The 18695-nt window shown below is 41.4% G+C and overlaps 1 protein-coding gene across 4 annotated transcripts in view; it reads left to right on the top strand.

Moving 5' to 3' along the window:
* CRAMP1 (cramped chromatin regulator homolog 1) overlaps nt 1-18695 on the top strand; it is a 48468-nt gene that overhangs the window by 18579 nt on the left and 11194 nt on the right. For all 4 annotated transcript variants that reach the window (XM_074597269.1, XM_074597270.1, XM_074597268.1 and 1 more), the window contains exons 6-13: nt 633-681; nt 7728-7813; nt 8557-8680; nt 9814-9895; nt 10960-12225; nt 14604-14781; nt 17625-17806; nt 18447-18521. In XM_074597269.1, the coding sequence (XP_074453370.1) occupies nt 633-681; nt 7728-7813; nt 8557-8680; nt 9814-9895; nt 10960-12225; nt 14604-14781; nt 17625-17806; nt 18447-18521 (2042 nt within the window). The remainder of the gene's footprint in view (nt 1-632; nt 682-7727; nt 7814-8556; nt 8681-9813; nt 9896-10959; nt 12226-14603; nt 14782-17624; nt 17807-18446; nt 18522-18695) is intronic.

Here is an 18695-nt window from a genome sequence, read left to right as displayed (position 1 = left end):
GGTATTCACCCAGTCCTGTCTTCCCAGAAATTGAGATAACTTATGTAGAGCTCTTGAGATGTGAAAGGATGTCAGGAATACTTTCAGCATTGCCAGAGGGAGGTTAATTGTTCAGTAAATAGTTCTGGGCCAGACTATCATAGAGAATATAAATTAAGTCACCATAATGTCCATTTAAAAATTTGCTGTGTAACGCAGAGAAGAAAAGTGTGGGCTACATGTGCATTTTATTATTTTTATTTCCTTTTTTTTTTTATTGCATTCGGTGCTGAGAGGGCTTGATGCTCTTTCATTATGCTGTGCTGCCTTAGCAACACTGATTGAGCAGGAAGATGAGGAAGCTTTTCTTTTTAATACCGCAGTGTCAGATTAATGCCTGGCAACCCAAGATGACTATAGCACCTAAACTTGGGTCATTTAATCCGTGAGTAAAATGTAATTTTCAGGGCGAGAATCGTGTAAAGCTTGCATGTATGAAAATAGAAACTTTTCAGAAAGGGTATGTTATAGCTCATTTGCGCACATCAGTTCTGTGTGAGAATAAAATGTAATAGCTTTGAAAACCAAACAGAACACAAAACCAGTTATCGCTTCAAATCCTAATTCACTGTGTTGTCCCATTTCATGTAAAGGTATGGATGACAAGAATGCAGCTAAACTCAATGAGCTGATTCAAGCCGGGTAAGTAAGAACTCACTCCTGAAACTCTTAAAAGTGGGTTGTTCAGCAGCTTGATTGTTTATTCGGTCATCCAGAGTCTGGGGGGCATTCCTTACTTTCTTAGAGCTGCAGTTTGACATTTTCCATTCCTCATTTGCTCTGTCTGGGGTTTTTTTCCTCCCGTTTTCCATGAAGCTATTAATTGTTATTAGTAAGAAATGATGGGTGACATTTAAGAAGGTGATGAAATGAGAGTTCTTTACAGAAGTTACGGCGTTGTAACTGTTGATTTGTTGTAGGGAATATAGTTCTTCTCCAAACAGTTCTGCCAGAGGTGCTCTCAAGTCCTGAGGTTCAGACCTGAAACAACGTTTCCAGTACCCCGTCGGCCTCAGCCCCCCGGTCACTTCAGCATCTGCTTGACTTTAAGAACGAACGTTCTCTTTCACTTCAAGAAAGAATTCGGGATTTGGGGGTTCAGTCTTGGCGATGTACTTCTAGAAAACAGGAGGGATTAGAAGTTGCTGCACTATTAGAAATGGGAGAATACCTGATGTATTTCTACGTAAAATTTTCTGAGCTGGTTCTGCATTTAGAGTTTGTGTATTCTAAAGTGAAACTTCTTTTAGAGGATATTATTTTAAGGAGTGTGACCATTAAGCAGGCATCACTCAGCGGGCATTGGTTTGTCCTAGTCGTGTCTTTAAAAGCGATTTGGAAATAGCATAATTTTCTGTCTGTTGCGAATCCCTGCTGGCATTTGTGCTTTTAGGGTGCTTCATTGCAGCAGACAAATTGTTAACGAAGTAAATTTTACTGTAAACCATGGGAAGAGTTTGCCTGCTCAGCAGCACTTTACCTTGCATAAAATGGGTACTTGCAGTCACACCTTTCTGTTGTTCACAAACCAAGTTTCCAAATGAGTTCCTTACAGTTTATTAAATTTTCATCTCCTAGGAGATGCACTTTGTACAGTGAGCTGTTCTGTTGCACGTCTCAAATGTGATTATTTATGAAAACGCTTGTTCGTTCTTTTGTTAACTACGAAGTTCGAAATCAGTAGAGAAATTGTCACTTAGTTTGGGTTTTGTACAATTAAGAAAATCTTTGCAATAAGTTGGGTTTTTTTCATCCAACAAAATGATTCTTAAAACAAAATTAAAATCTTAAAGTGGAGTTATTGGTTAAAATGGGCCTGGGATGAGCCTTTTTTTTCCGCTAGAGTCCCGAATATCTCTACAGTTCAGGGTATAGGCAGTCATTTTCGTCTCTGTGTTGTACTGGAGAGCCTTTCTAATACTGTTTCATCCAAGCCTTTCTAATACTGTTTCATCCAAATAGACTAAACCGTAATGAATGAGACTGATGATTTTTAGCAAGCTGTACCTTCAGGCTAGCACTTTGCATGATTAAGGCCTTAGTTCTTCTAATTAATTGTTAATGAGAGCTGATGATTTCTACGAAGTCTGGGTGTTTTTTCTATAAAAGCCAGTCTTGTAACAAACCATTTTGAGAACAGGAATCTTTGCATTTGAAGATATTAATTCTAATCTTCTAACCAAAAAGTAGAGTGGATGTAATATTAACATTCTTAGGCAGTTCAGAAATTGCATAGGCTCTTGCATGGGCTTTCTTCCTGCCAGGTGGAGGACACATCTTTGCTTCCCTTTTTGTCCTGTGTCTCTTACCCCATTTGGTGGGTAAACCTTATCAGTTGGAGGAGCAAACTGCGTAGGGGAAACAATGTCCACCTTCTCGTCCTCATTACCACCTGGATGGCTACACCATCAGAATTAATTCCCTGCGTGTGCAGGGCAGCCTCCTATTTCACACAAGCAAACATGTTGCATATATCCCATTAGATTAAGCTTACCGTCTTGCTCAGTGATGTTACAGTTCTCTGATCCCCCTCTCTATTTGTAAGCAGTTCTGATTTTCAGTTCTTGCCATGTTTGTTTCAAGTGAGTCCCTCTGAGTGCAATGCGCTTTGTAAGGCTTGTCACTATGTTGAAAGTCTTGAGTGAAAGCAAACCAAAAGTGATTAAAAATGGGGAACATGCATTATTCTGATGATCTTCTGAACTAGGTAAGCGTTAGTCTCATTTAATTGGCAAGAAAGGCCAAGAGAGGCTAAGATTGTGAGGAGCTACCTGGCAATGTATTTGCAGGATGACTATAGACAAACCCTGGAGTTACACATTCTAATTCAGAGCTTATTTTGCTTATGTTACACGTCATCCCTGGCTTTCTGTAATAAATACATGGTGTATGGAAACACAAACCCTGTGAGGTGCTCATAAGAAAACTGTGTTGAAAATCTTCCTAGCTTGTAACTCGGGTTACAGATACTAAATAGTGCCTGAAAACTTCATCAACTGGCCATTTCAAGCAATGGCAAAATCTTTGTGTGAAATGTCCCTGTTTGGTCCTTGAAGTTAAGGCCATTCACTGCTCTGCATCTCTGTCAGAATGTCAGCGACGTGTCAAATCAGGGCCTTCGGTACAGCTGTAGTTGAATGAGTCAGGGATCTTTTAGAGAAGAGATCAAAGTTTTGATATTTGTAAATATGCAAGGGGAAGAGAAGAATTGTTCTGTCAGCTTTTGGAACTGGTCGGGGTGGTTTGGCGTACTCATGTCAACACTGGCCCACACGAGCTGCTTAAAGAAGTTTTCAGAATCACTAAGCAGGACAACTACGAAATAAAGCTCCCTTAGAAATTATAGGGAATCTGGATCCCTTTCTGTCCAGTCCTTTGTTGCTAGCTTTTTATTACAGCAACGATATGTTGCTGGACTATGGGATTAGGATATATAACAAGAAACAAATATTTATGGCAGTATATCAGAACTGCTCAGAGACCCGTTTAAATAAACCGAAGGTTTTGTGTTTTGTTTCACTTTTAGAAGCGAAGCATTTTTATTTAACGTAAGTTTTGTAACCGTCTTTACATTTAATAAAAAAAAAAACCTGCATTAGAGGAAATTAAATATTTTCTGGATATCTTCGTAAATATGTAGGATTTGTGGATGAGTTAAAAAAAAAAAACAAAACACAAAAATCACAACAAACACATAATTAAAAAAATAACATAAATATGCAACAGTTAAAGCATAGTACCACTCCGTGTCTGTTAGCGTATGTGGTTTTGCCCCCCAACCCGAGGCTCTTGATATCACAAGTAAGAAAACGGTTAAAGACAGAAACTTTTCACAGGTATTGATCGATGCGTCTAGGTCGGTTCCTGGGTGTGCTTTGTGTGGAGTGGGAGTGATCCGTCACTGCCTTCAATTGCCTCCTAAAAGCTGTTTGGCGTCCTCAGGGGGGATTTGTAACTCCCTAAAAGTCATGATAATAAAATGAGCAATTCGTCCTGAAAAAAATTGTATACAAAGCCGACCTTTTTAAGTAGGCAGAATATGTTCTTGCTGTCAAGTTGTATTAGCAATTCTTAATGCACATTCAGCAGAATAACCTTTTTTAATGTCTGCTATTTTCTGCATTTGGAAACGTACAAGATCTAGCTAAGAGAAGAGAAGGAAGGAAGTATTTTTAAGATAAGATTAGTTCTGTTGCAGGTGGTCTCCTTTTTACTGTACTTTTCTTTTAAATTAGTAAAACTATTCTTTTTACAACCTCCCAGCCATGGATTTCAATTAGGAAACTACAGTCTCTAAATATATCTAATTTTATATTAGTTTAAAGAATACCTTACTATGAGGGTCTCCCTAGATTGCTTGAAACCCATCATACTTTGTGGAAAAGGGAACTAGGGGAATTACTCCTGATTTGCCAAGCAGAACACCTAAATCTAGACAGCTGGGATGCTACTTCTAAAATATATTTTAGGGAACAATAAAAATAAAAGTATTGATTGCTGTAGTCAAGGAAGAGTGCTGTAGTGCCAAAGCGAAAACTTCCATGTGAAGCTTTTACTGTTTTGTCAAATTTTTCTGTGTTCCTCCATTTACTGAACAGTGTACTTTGCTTCTGAACTTCTAAACTGTGCTGTTCTCATTCAGTACTCGGGGAATACAGTAGTTCCTGCTCCTCTATCAGCAGTTTTGCATTTGTTTTCTTTCCTCCAATATGATTTTTCTCCTAAATTTTTATATATATATCTATATTAAATATCTTCTCTGTAACATACTTAGTTTTTCACACTTCTTTTCTGGCTTTTGTCCTAGGTTGTGGTGGGTTGTTTGGTTGGGTTTTCTCCCCACCTCTGCCTTTTAGCACGGATACAAATGCAGCCAGGAGCTTATGATGCTGATGTGTTCATTTGTGACCTGCTCGGTGGCAGTAACGGGTAGTGGGTCTCTGCAGCCCAAGGTGCCACTGAGCAGGTGGGAAACAAATTGATGGGGAACAACTGACAGGAAGCCTGACTCTGTAATAAATGCTTTATGGCCAACTAGTTAAGCTCCTTAAGGGAAACGGAAAACACGAAAAATGAACAGCAGTGTTTTTCTTCTTCCTTCTTTTTCTTGATCCACTCAGCTCTGCTGTTGGAGGTGGAGCAAATTTGCTGTCCTAAAGTAGTGTAAACTTGCAATTTAGCGACCTGTTTCAAGGTGCATTTCTTTTCACTGGCTTTAGTGGATTTTGTAATGAGGCTCATATGAAACTCTTGTTTTCCACTAGAAGAGGAGGGGACATCCAGGCATGTCTTCCCTAAGCAAGGAAGTCATTACAGCAGTTCTGATTGCTGTAATGCTGTAATTAACTCCTTGCGGGAACAAGGGAGACAGTAATTTTGGCACGTTCATGCAGCAGTGTTGTTTTCTGCACAACTGTTCAGTCACATTCACAGACTTTGCGTTTGCTAGCAGTTGGATATATTCATGCATCCTGTCATCTCAACATGAGTTTTATAAAATTACTTGCTCTGATGAACAGCGTTAGCGGTAATAGAATAAATGTAGCTTTCGGTGAATCCCCGTAGGTAAAGGCAAGCCGTATTTGTTGTGAATCATAAGGATGTGTTACGTAGTTTTACACTAAAGTAACACGCCTAGAGATTTCTAGGAGCTATAGTAAAAGTTGAAGAATTTTAGTCCTCGGCTGTTTTTTCAGTTACTGTTCTTGGAGGAAATAAGAAGTACTGGACAAAGAAATGTAATATGTAGCTAGAATTCTTATTTACTGCAAATTTGCTCAGGTTCTGCCAAATCCTTCAGGTTTTGTACCAGGCACTTTTATACTAGGCAGTGGCTTCTGCCTGCTGGCTGCAACCAAATTTTAGGTTTGTGGAAAAAAAAAATAGCGGAGATTTTCCACCTAAAGATTCGGACCAAAGAGAAAAGTTGTCCAAACATTGACCAGCTGAATTTGAGAGCAGCAGAATTTGTAGTTGAGTTTCCTGTTGTTATACATTGTAGTCCCCATTAATTTGACATAAGTGAGTTTGGGTTGATTCATAACAATCTTGTCCTCACTTGTACTTTAACTTGGTTTATTTACACATTTAAAAAAAAAAAAAAGAGGGTGCTAGCTGCACATGATTAAACTTATTTTCGTTAGATTTATTTTGTAAAAAATGCTGACTTTCTGATAAAATCGTATCTTCACTTTAATATGAAGACAAAGACGATATTGAGCCTCATGCGTTAAGGCTAAGGTGTCCATTGCAATGATCAGGAGGAAGTTTTACCTTTTACTTTTCATCATTACCGTATGTCATTGACTAGGTGTCCACAAGTGTTACCATGTCCTCCTCTAAGAGTCTTTCCACTGGCAGAGACTGACCATTGTACTTGGTGAGATCTTAAAAAAATCTGATTTTCCAACAATTCGAGTTAGGGCTAGGTTGAAGGAGGAAAGGTAACAACAATGCTTCTGTTACAGCAGCCGCAGCGTTGTCTGATATGGAAATAGGAAACACTGTTTAAAACCAGGCAAGTAGCTCTTGGGTCTTCTTCGTTTTTTCTTAAGTAGCATTGTTGCTGGTTTCACTTGAGAGCCTGCTCCTTTTTTCATGAATTAAGCCATCGCTACTTCTGTGTCAGAGCTCGCGCTGTTAGGAAGAGCGAGGGCTAACGTATTCCCTCTAGCTGCCAGTAGCTCAGTGCAGATTGAGGAAATTTGCTCTTCCAGCCCTGGGATATTCTGAATCTGCAGGAGTTCAGAGCTTAGTAACTGAAGCTTTTGAGCTGCTCACCTCACCAGCTCCATCTTCTCAGGTCTGGCTTCACTTCTGCCGACCTCTTGCAAATTTCCCTCTTAGCAGTGTAGACGAGTGCTCTTTCTGCCTGATGTTGCCTTCCTTATGGCATAGGAAAAGATCAGATCCTGCTGTAGGAATATTCTCTCTCCTTTCTTTCGTTTTACTTGCGAGGGTTTGTGTTTGATCCTGCTGCTTCTGTGCTAGCTGATCCTTGGTGCTTGAAGTAATAGGTAGTAAGTACTGCCATCAGCAACGGTTGGTCTCCATGCCTGCCTTTTAAGTCTTTAAAAAGAAAACAGGCCTGACGGAGTGAAGAAATCAAATAGTTCCACTGTGTGAAAAGAAAAATGGCCTTTTGCTTTTAAGGATCTTTATAGTTGTTAATGTGGTATTGAAGCTAAAAACCAGTGAAATCATACTGTAAAAGTTACTTTGTTCAGATTCCTGCACAAGCTGTTAGACCTTATTTCTGCAACAGATTTGGTGTTGATATTCCGGAATGGAAGATAGAGTTTCTCTTCCCGTAGTTAAGAATTAGGAGTATAAAGAGGAGCCTGAAGCAAAGCCACTTGTCTTTTGCGAAGAAGTTGTCTCTGAGGATACTCTTCAACTGAAATAACATAATTCTAGTCTGCTTTATAAAATAGCAATCCCTCCCTAAGCAAACAGCCCAGTGTTTCATGGAAGTCTGGAAGAGGAGAGTCACAAGAGTATAATTTCTATAATGAAAAGTAAGGTGATAGAAAAGATTGAATGCTCTTGTGAATCTTCACTGCAAACCCCTACGTTTCTTTGTTCATTGCTGTATCCATGATTGTATTTGACTCTGTGTCCCTAATGTGCGCGTATTCACAAAATTTTGTTAATGGTGCCTGTAAATAATTCTCTTTCAATGTATTTAGGGCTACGACTGTTCGTTACAAAGGCAGAAACCTTCGTATCAAAGCTCCGATGTGCAGGGCTTTGAAGAAACTCTGTGATCCAGATGGTAAGTAAGAGACACTGGAACGTGAAAGGGTTTGAACAGATGGTCGGAAGAATATGAGAGAGAGTAGGCCCGTTTGGTGTGTACATCACTGGCAGGGGAATTTGTGCTATTTCACATTCGTGTTGGGCACAGATGTGTCCCTATTGTCTTACTTATCCTGTTTGCTTGTATAATCCCAATAACGTTAGGACCCACCCAGCTCTCTAAGTCTTGGAGTATGCCACTAGCTAAATTGAAAAGGAAATAGCTACATCAGACAAGATCGCTACTGCTTTACAAGTTGTTCTTTTGCTAGATGGGAAGGTTAGTCCCTGATGTGAGTGAATAAGCAGTAGTATGTTACATTGAGCATTTTAGACTTTTAGCTTCTCCAGTTCAGCTATGTGTGGGGTTTTTTTGTTGTTGTTTTTTTTATTTTATTTCTTCCTTCCCCCGCAATAAGTAGAATCAGTGCAGTTTAAAGGTCTGAAACCCTGTACTTGTTCAAATTTTCCAGCCACCTGGTTTTGGCACTGCTTGCTCAGCTGGAAGCTCCAGTAACACTGCAGTGTCTAAGGAAAAAAATAAGCGTATTGGAACAGGAGGTAATCTAAGGAAGCAGGCTTCGTTGGCGAAGCTGAGCTGCCTAAGTTGTCTGTAGATGATGCTGATGTCTGTGATGCTTTTTTTCATGTAACTGAGCATATAGCGTTCTGAGTTGTCTTTACTTTGACCCGTGTGCTTTGTGCTTCATCTCCCTTCAGGCGTTAGTGATGAAGAGGACCAGAAGCCAGTACGTCTTCCTCTCAAGGTCCCTGTGGAGTTGCAGCCACGAAATAATCATGCGTGGGCTCGAGTACAGAGTCTTGCCCAGAATCCACGGCTCAGGTAATGAAGAACTGATTGTGGTGCTCAGGGTAGAATAGGGAAATATATGAGCAACATTCTAGCATCTTCCTCTTTCTTCAGGGTTCTCTTTGCCAACAGGGCAGTTCATTTTTGATAATTCAGTTCGCCTAAGTGTACTTACTCTGAAGACTTTGTCCAACCAGAGCACATAATTGGTGTAAACGTGATATATCAGACCGGAAAATTAGATTGCCATTGTTCATTATAGCATTTAATTTGATTAATGATGGGAGCTACTAGAGTTGGAGACAACTATACTTTGTGCCACTTACACCCAGGTGTCAGAGCAGAGTGCAAGTGAAATGGAGATACGCAGCACTAAATCTGCTAAAATTCGTATTGAATGTGTACCATAAGACAGAGACACAGGGGAGGGAAGCAGAACGATGGTCAGGGGTGCCTGCAGCAAGACTCTGAACACATCAGGTGCAACACAGTGATACTAGCAGAAAGGAATGTAGTTGTAGCTTAATCTCCGTGGAAGATGTAGGTAGTGCTGCTCTTTCAGTATCATCAATGGCTGTTAATCCTAAGACTTCCATCTAGTCCAAAACTCGGGGCAGAAAACATCTGTGATGTTGGTTGTTCTTTCAAACAGAGTACTTCAGTGTAATGACCAAAGATCAAGCATAGAGGAAAATTAAGATTTTTAGCAGTAGGTTTATTTTGTAAAATGCTTTGAGAGCAAAAAAAGTAAATGTTTCGGGGTTTTTGGTGCCCCTTTTTCTCTTTTCTTTCTATACTTCATGTGGTAGCTCTGCGCATTGCCTGCACTTTTGCAGTTTAGCTAAATCTTGCCATTTTTCCTATCGTCTTCTTCCATCTGGAGAAACTAATATCTTGAATCATGGCAATCATATTTATCTGATAAGCTTTTAGATCTTTCTCAATTGTAAGTTATCTAGATCTTAAAGTTGCAGGTTAACATATGTTCTTGTTTTTTCTTGTGGGTTTTTTTTTCTTAGAGCTTGGGAGTGGTAGGTGTGTTCTCTGTGCTTGTATTACAGAATGCCAGTTTCTTCCCTTAATTCCCAGTTTAACACCAAGGCTGTGATTTGAACTTCTGCTGACATTTTTGCTCTGTTCCCTTACTTTGTTCGTCTTGCATACAGGATGATTGTGGAGTTACATCGGAAGGTCTCCAGCCTCATTGAGTTCCTGAAGCAGAAGTGGGCTCTCCATGAAGTGCGTATTGTATCCTTTTTCTGCGTAGTCTGTTCTGTATGCTGTGTTCTGGGAGCAATTCCTTTCCTATTCTACATTCACTTTTGCATCAGAAATGTGATTCTACCTCCTAAATTTACCAGCCCATGCTTAGCAGAGGTAGAAGTCAGTATCTCAGCATCACTAATGGAGCCTTTCATGGGACATCCCATAATATTCCGCTTTTACCTCAGCTATTCTCTGCTGTGATCCCCTGAAAAGCTAGTTAGTAAAAAATGAAGCCCCCTGCTTTTATTTTGTTTCCTTAAGCAGTGAGCTTAGTCTGTTTCACTATAGATGGGTGACCACCATAGAAGCCTGGAAAATAACTGAAGATTTTGTTTCTAGTTTCAGCAAAAAGAACAAGGAGAGGTTTTTCCACCTGCTCTACACAGTTTCACCAAATGAAGGCTTAAGCTTCTTGTCTAGGGAGCTACTGCTACCTGTGATGTGTCTGTGCCCTGTCTGAGCCTTTCAACAGTAGAGCTATCCCTACCTCGGAACTTTGATCCGTGGAATAGAAGGATTTGTGAGTTAACAGCCATTCTGTTCTCCTGTTGACTGGTATGCTGTGTCCTCTTCTTAGTCCTTTAATTCAGGCTTTTCTTTTTCATTTGTGAGCCTGCAAGAAGTAGCGGCGTAGCACTTGAAACAGGAGGGTCTCAAAACACGTAAGGTGGGGAATCTCGTGCAGAACGGAGAGCCTGTTTTGCTGTGCAGTGATGCTGTGATGCTGGGTTTTTTTTTGCTTGGTTTTGTTGGGGTTTGTTAGTTGGTTGGGGTTTTTTTACAATTTCAGTGGTGTGTGAAGCAGAGATAAGGAGTTTTGTCTGGAACAGATTTAGTTTGTGCTTGTAGCAGGTCTTCTGTGTAGTCCTTAGCACCACAAAAGGACTTAATTTCTGATCATAGAGTCTTCATATGTACGCTGAATACAGAACATCTCCTTGATCAGCTGCGCTTTTTTTTTTTTTTTAAATTTGCAAAATAGTCTACCAGGTGCTTGTTTGGAAGGGGCAGTCGTCTGTTGTATTCCTTGACGCATCTGTTTTTAGCGTAAAACACTAGAAGAACAGCAGCTTCAAGACTCCAGAGACCCAGAAACAAGAGGCAGCTTCTCAGAGGAGAAAGTGATGCTCCATCTCTTTCCAGGAGAGAACTGTACGCTCACTCCGCTGCCTGGGGTAGCCAGAGTGGTCCACTCCAAGGCTTTCTGCACAGTGCATTGGCAGGAAACTGGCAAATGCAAACAGAACACGAAAGATGCTCACTTACTACCCCCTGCACAAATCCTAGGCATACAGAGTGGTCAGGGGACAGCTAGGGGACAGATAAAATACACGCGGGGAACGGAAGGTAAGGGTGTTGGAAAGGCAGAGAGCACTACAGAGTCAAGCAGAACCTCTCAGCCCACAGCTGAAGTTTCTGCAAGCACTGAAGATGGCGCCCCAGAGACTGGCCTGGGGGAAGGAGCAGCCTCAAACCTTGGCATCACTAATTCTCTCCAAAAACTGCCTTCTGGACTTCAAGATCCAGGAGGGAATCATGAAAAGCTGAGCTCAGTGGCCTTCTGTGTGGAGGGCAGGGAGGCCCTGGCTAGTGACCAAGCAACTGTGCTACCATTGTGCAGCACAGATTGTGCTTGCAGCAAGATCCCTGATGTGGAGGAGCTGTCTCTGCTCGATCCATTCCCACGGTACATGAAGTCCTGTCAGGACCTGATCGTCCCAGAGAAATGTTCTTGCACAGACAAACTGCATGGGAAAGACTCTACTCCAGCAGCTGGTGATACTTCTCCTGTGGCTTTTCCAAACGGGAGGAGCACAGAGGCATCTGACTCCTATTCACAGCTACCGAGAGGTGGTGTGGCTTCACCTGGCAGTGGCCCATCCAGATATGAAACTCAGGCTACCCACAGCCAGGGCCAGCAGCTTGATGCTTGTACCAAGGATATCACGGGTGCAGTAATGGAGGATTCTCAAGAGAAGCTGGGCTCCTCATTTCCCCCTCCACCTCAGGGACAACCTAGTACAAAGTCTCTCAAGGATGACCCAAGCCGGCTCTCTCAGCAGGTTAGAGAAGAAGGATGGAGCCTACGAACTTCGGAGAGCCTTACGCTGGCTGAAGTCTACCTCATGATGGGCAAACCGAACAAGTTGCAACTGGAATATGACTGGCTGGCTGTCTTGGAGCCAGAAACCCAGGATGCTAGGGAGCAAACGTCTGAGTCGAGTGCTGTTCCTGCATGTACCACCTTTCACAAGCAGAGACTCCTCAACTGCCTTTTAAAACTCATCTCTACTGAAGTCAATCCCAAACCAGTAAGTAGCTCTTGTTCATGCTCCATATGCTAAACTGTTATTTAATCTGGGGAATAATTGCCCAGTCCTGTTCTCTTAGTAAATCAATGACCAGCCTTGTCAAGATCTTGGAGATTCCTGTGTTTAAAAAAAAAACAACCAAAACCAACCAACCAAAAAAAAAAAAAAAACCCCAACACAACCCGGCTTGCTGTTTCCTCAATGTACTGCATTTGTTTTTCACACTACCTTTTAGTTTCTGGGTTGCTGTGAGTCTCAGTGAACATTTAATGTCACTGCTGAAAACATCAGTCATGGGGTTAGGTTAGGTGAGTGCCTTGTGTTCTCTCTCGGGTTCATAGAACAGCCCAGGTTGGAAGGGACCTCGGAATATCATCTGGTCCAGCCTTTTGTTGGAAATGGAGCCTAGATGAGATTAACATTCCATGGGAAAACTGAAACCCTTAATTTCCAATGTTTATGTAGTTCCAAGTTATACTAAGTGTAAGTGTGAAAAGAATGTATTTCTCTGGGATGACATAGCCAACATAACTGTGCCTGCCACGATGATTTTTGTAAAAGTTCCCAGAGTTTAGGGTAGTTATTTAGTAGACCCAGAAAAATACCTTCTTCCTTAGGGAAGAAGGGAATTAACTTGCTTTACTCCTTGTGCATTGTAACCAGTAACCCTGTGAGCAGCCATTTCCACCTAGTGCAACCAATTGAAACTCAGTAAAACATCCTTTTAACGGCCGAAAAGACATTGAATTCAACAGATCTAACTGAATTCCCGTGATGGAGATATGACAAGTTAAAGATACCATTGGCATCGTATTCCCATGTATGACGCAAATGTATCACTAGTCCCAAACGCACGTAGTCCTTTGATCTTTCTTCGTTGGTGCAGACTTAACACATGCGCAGCCCCCTCCTGAAGCTCCTTTTGATCCTCATTTTATAGACATAGAATGTGGGATTTTATAAATTTAAAGCCATCTTTGCTCAGATACAGCTCCAGATACAGACTTTGTTTAAACTGTAGAGACTTTTGGTCTGATGTCTCACAGATCCGTGACAGTGTTTCCTCTCTTGGCATCTACTTTTACTTCTGGTGACGCCTGTGGCAGCCAGGGGTGACACAATTAAACAATCACAAATTAGAAAGAACGTCACCTTAGACCTGGGGAGAGAGGGATGAGGGGGAACCTAGCACCCAGCAGTTATTATTTGCAGTGTTTCCATGTCTTTTTAGCAATCTTAGCGCCTTAGGCAAAGGAGCGGAGTGCTCCTGAAAAATAATGGAGCTCTTTCAGATCGGTACCATGTTGTACGTTCCAATAAAGTCAGTAACGTAACATTTTCTTCTGTTTGTCGAATACCGCTTCATACTCTATGTTCCAGAAAGAGATACTCTTCTTGCGGCAATGAATGTCGTGGGACTGATACATATTCAAGAGGCGAGGACGATATTTACTGCCTAATCGAAAGTCCTGTAGACTTTTTGAAAGTTTTGTCTCTCAAATCCTCTGCATTTCGTCAAGCGATGGCAGGATCCGTAATATTTTTGCCACGAGGTGCTTTAACAGAGGAAGGATTGATTGTCTAGATCTGTGCTACTTTCTCAAGATAAAAACGTAACAAAGCCAAAATGGCCAGCTGTGCTGTGGTTCATTCCTTTAGATGAAAATTAACCAGCATAAGACAAACTGTAGCAAACTGCATTGTAGTCAAGTGTGGGCGGCAATTTTATGCCTGGGGTTGCACACACATCCTTAGAAAGGGAGCATTTTCTAGAAAAGCGTTTAAGCAACTTTATGAAATAACTGCATAGGCCTGGAAAATTAGGAAAGCACCTTGGCCTGTGCCTCTGGTTTATTGCTGTAGCACGGTATGAAATAGAAGAAGGGATGGGAAAAAATTCAAAACTGTTGGTCTCTACTTGTTTAGAATTAAAAGCAAAATATATCTGTCCCCATATACTTCCCACCAGAGGAGCCGTCTAGATGGTTGTGTTAATGAAAATTAGTTTTGCACTGACTTAAAAACAACGCCTTTTACATTACTGTGACAAATCTGTGTCTTTACCTTTTTTTTTTTTTTTTTGGTCTTTTTATCCGGGGGTGGTCCAGCACACTGTGTGATACTTGTTGAGTGTTAACCCAATTGTAACTTAAATTAATGATATTGAACCGATGAAATTTAACGCTGCTAAATGCGTAGGAAGGGAATTTCAGCTGCCTCCCACCCCACACACACACACAGAGGTATGGGTTAGACTACTTACAGATATTGTAATATGTCAGATTTTATTTTTTTTTAAGCTTCCAAAGTAGGATGAGTTTAACAATATATCTGTTGTAACACTACATGATATTTGTTTAATGTGCATGCATTTTTAGACGCCAGAGATGAGCTCTGTTGCCACGTCACCAATAAAGCCTGCTCAAGAGGAGCAGTCACTGACTCCTCCGGGAAAGGTGATTGCCATCAGCACCAGGAGTCCAGGTTGTGCACGGAATCAATCTGCCCTTCGCAACAACAAGACTTTTTCTCCTGGTGCTGCTTCCAGCTCCTCAGGTGAGTGTGCAGAAAAATCCATGTCAAGGGATCAGGCCGTTAGTACCTCATGCTGTGATGATGAGCGTTCTTACTCCTACAAGCTTAACTGCTTGAGAACTTTGGTATGCGTTAATTTGCTTTGGAGTTGTCCTAAATTCAGTACTTCTTGGAATCTTGAAAAACAACGCATGCCACTGGTCCGGTTTGCAGTCCAGAAGAACTCTCAGGAGTTGCTCTTGCAGGAGATGCTGGCACTTGGGAGGAGCTGACTGATACGGAATGTGGGATCTCAAGAGAGTGAAGGCTTGCAGAGCAAGAGAGTAAATATATGGTGTAAAGTTTGTTGCTAAAATAATTACTGACAGTTTTTCTGCCATTATAAAATACAGTATGATTATGAATTACCTTTTAATAGAGGGTGTGGCTGCTATAACTTGTGAGCTCTAGCCATGCAGACCAAGAATTTCAGTTCTGTTCCTCAGTCCAGTTGCATTTGCCAGCAAATGCTTTGTGGCTTTAGAGAAGTCTGTGAAGGGCGTCAGGGTTATGGGGAGCAGCTGGGATTCTGACCCTGTCCTCTGCACACCCGTGCGGTAAGAAGCAACGGAGCGATTTAACGGATGCTGTAAAACATACTTGGTACTCTGTCTGGTTTTCGTTTTAAAATGGCATTATATGTCTGAAGCATCGTTGCGCTTACTTGCAGACAAGGACATACTTAAATATCTAGTAAAAAGCCGATATTTTAATAGATTAAACAGATAAATTGTTACATATCAGCAAGATACAGAGGCCTGAAGGACATATCTTTTTAAACCGGACTTGCATGGAGAATCAAACTTACCTAGTTTATGACATTAATTTTTATGAGATTGTACGTCATGCTTCCCTCATCTCTTGAAAATCCTTGTGGAAGCGTTTTAAGTAAGGGTAAGGATATCCGCTGAGGATGCCAGACGGAAACAGCAAGAAGATAACAGTACTTTATGTCTGATCCCCTAGAAACGGACACCTGTTCTGCTTACACAGAGCCTCATTGGTTCAAAACCAAATATAATTGTCTGTGTGAGTCTTTGATACGCATCACTGCATTACAAGTGGGGTTGTGTAGCACTATGGTTTAACGTGTTATAATGAAGCAAGTAGTCTTTTGTGCACAGTCAGGCCTTGAAAAATACAGATCGTGTGTTCCTGCTTTTGGCCAAGTTGGCTTCGGCTGAGCTGTTTGGCTTGGGCAGAGGAGCAGCAGAAGTGGGTTCAGTACAGCATTCTACCAAGCGAATTCATTCAGCTTCTGGGCCAGTTCTGCCAGGCGTGATGCACTCGCACAGAGGATAGCCCAGCAAGGCTGGTATCTTCACCCGAAGTTGTGTTGTTTTGGTAGACAAACTGAATCCCTTTTATCAGCCCTGGTAAGGGTGTTCTGGATCTAATATAGGATTGTTTGTGGTCTGGATTGCAATCTTTAGTATACAGTAATTGTCAAGCTTCTTTGTGTCCTCACAATGGATAAATGACTGTTAAATGACTGCAGTGATTTGGCTGCCAGAAAGCAAACTGCAAGGTTACTTTTGGTGATGAGCCTTCTAGGCTCACTCCCTCATGGACTGTGGTCCCGAGTCCATCTAGATGCCAACTGCTGTTCGGTTTTTGTCTTTTGGGTTTGTTTTTTTTTTAATTAAAGATAAATTGATTTGGCCTTCTCAGTAGAAAATAAAGACTAGAAGGTAGCCTGTGTCCACTCGAGAGGAGCTGAAAGCATTGGCAAACTGACAGGCCCACAGAAGCCACAGCTAGCTGGGGAGACAAAAAAGAGAATAAAAAAGAACCATGCGAAGAGATTTAGAAAAAAGTGAAGCAACAGCTGTGGTGCAGCATCACTATAGTGCTTAAAATATCATTATGTAATTACAGTTGCATGCCTTTATTGCTTTTTTAAAATATAATATCCTGTTTATTATCTTTAATGATTCTGTTTACTCCTGGTCAGGCAGGGGGCACAGATTTTTATGTTGTTCTGCATTTAATTGGTTTTTAGATAGATTGGCTCACTGTAATTTTAACTAACCTTTGGGAAACCAGCAGAATCTAGAGCAGCATGGTGAAGGTGGCGATTTTGCTTTTTTTAAACAAGACGACAATAAAACCTGCAGGTTAAATTGTTAGGTAGGTAAAGCTTGACGTTCCTCGAAACACTTCTTGAATACCATTGCGTAGCCCCATCTCTGCATTAGGCGTGAGCTGTCTTGCCGTCCTGCCCAGGGAGGCAGCAGGCGGGAGTAGGGATCATGTCCCACTTTGCTGCTTCCCGATGTGGGAGCGAGCTGGGTGCCCACTGCCCCCCCAGCCGAGATCACCAGCCCCACAGGAGAGGCTGGAGTACCGGGACAGGTGTGGGTGCATACGAGTGGGAAAATGGACGTTATTGTCTGTTGTACAAAACCCCGGTGTTGTATATGCATAAACATTGTAGAGTGGGTCTGTGTTTGCGTTCTCCTCCCCTACAAAAGGTGGATATATAGTTTGTTTAGTGGGAAGGGCCCTCAGGTATTTCTACGAGCTGAATAGATCAACTGGTTAACACAGTCTGCATGGGGCTTAAAACAGGGTGCTTAGATTCTGATTTCTCTTGTAGCATAAAATTGCATTTAACCACCTCCTTCCAAGGATTTCAAAGCAAGTGAATGTCAGTTTGCAGGTGGGAAAACTGAAGTATTGAGAGTTTCGTAATCTGAGATCCCAAACAGATGGTGGCAGAGCCAGAATCCCAAGTCCCAGCTCTTCTGTGTGATTCTTCAGTTACTAGATAGTTACGTTATTTTTGTTTTCAGTTAATTTAAACTGCTTTTAAAATCTTATAGGTTTGAGAAACCTCCCTAGACCTCTCTTGGTGGCTGGTCCTTCAAGTTCTGGAAGCACTGATGCAGATGGTGGACTCTTTGCAGTTCCTACAACTCTACCACCCAACAGCCGCCATGGGAAACTCTTCTTGCCTAGCAAAGAAGCAGAACTGACCTTCCGGCAGCACTTAGACACCATCAGTGTAAGTGGGGTGACTGAATGAAAAAAGTAGCGTTTTGTGCCTGAGCCAGGTATTACAGGGGTTTTTCGTTCATCAGAAAGTACGGGCTTCCCTATGAAGCAGTGCTTCTAGTGATGTTCAAGCATAACGTATTAGCTGAGATTAGTCAGATTTTGACTATATAACTGTGCTTTGAAGTGATGTCACCTCTTCAGACCTGAATCTGAATGCCTGATGAAACTGGTTCACTCTCTAATTAAGTTGCTCTAGCAGATATATTTGACAGGTTTAGCAAAACTGATACCCTTCTCATCGTGCAGCTAATTTTAATACAACCTCAGTGCTGTATTTAATTCAAATACGCATTTTATTTTCATACGTACAACCTCAGTGGCAACTTCATAGCAAGCTGCAGTAGTTAAGTAGTGAAATGGCTTTTTTGGGAGAAAGCTTTATCTCCGTAAAACAAGGAGGAAAAAAAAATACGTTCCTGGTGGAAAATTTTCCTACTCTAGCAGAAAGAATATTCTACTGTCCAAAACAAAACATAGTATTTTAATAAGTAGTTACAACTTTATTGAAAAACAGACTGTGGGTGTTATAATTTATTCTGTGTCTGCATGCTTAAAATACTTATAATGCATTTCCCATTCTTGTCCAGATGCAGTCGGACTTCTTCTTGCCAAAGCCAAGGAAGTTACGGAACAGGCACTTGCGGAAGCCATTAGTAGTACAGGTCAGAATTGACAAAGTGTGAAATGCCTCTTTTGCTTCCTCAAGGCTATAATGATTAATGATTTGCACCTAACTGAAATAAAAACCTGAACATCCCTCACACATCCACTGGAAGAGTGAAGCTGAACATAGGAAGGAACGAGCATTTTAGTCAATATTGTAACCAGCTGTGTTA

The sequence above is a fragment of the Larus michahellis genome, chromosome 8 (assembly GCF_964199755.1).
Source record: "Larus michahellis chromosome 8, bLarMic1.1, whole genome shotgun sequence".
NCBI classification, from domain to species: domain Eukaryota; kingdom Metazoa; phylum Chordata; class Aves; order Charadriiformes; family Laridae; genus Larus; species Larus michahellis.
This window is presented reverse-complemented; position numbering and strand designations above follow the sequence as displayed.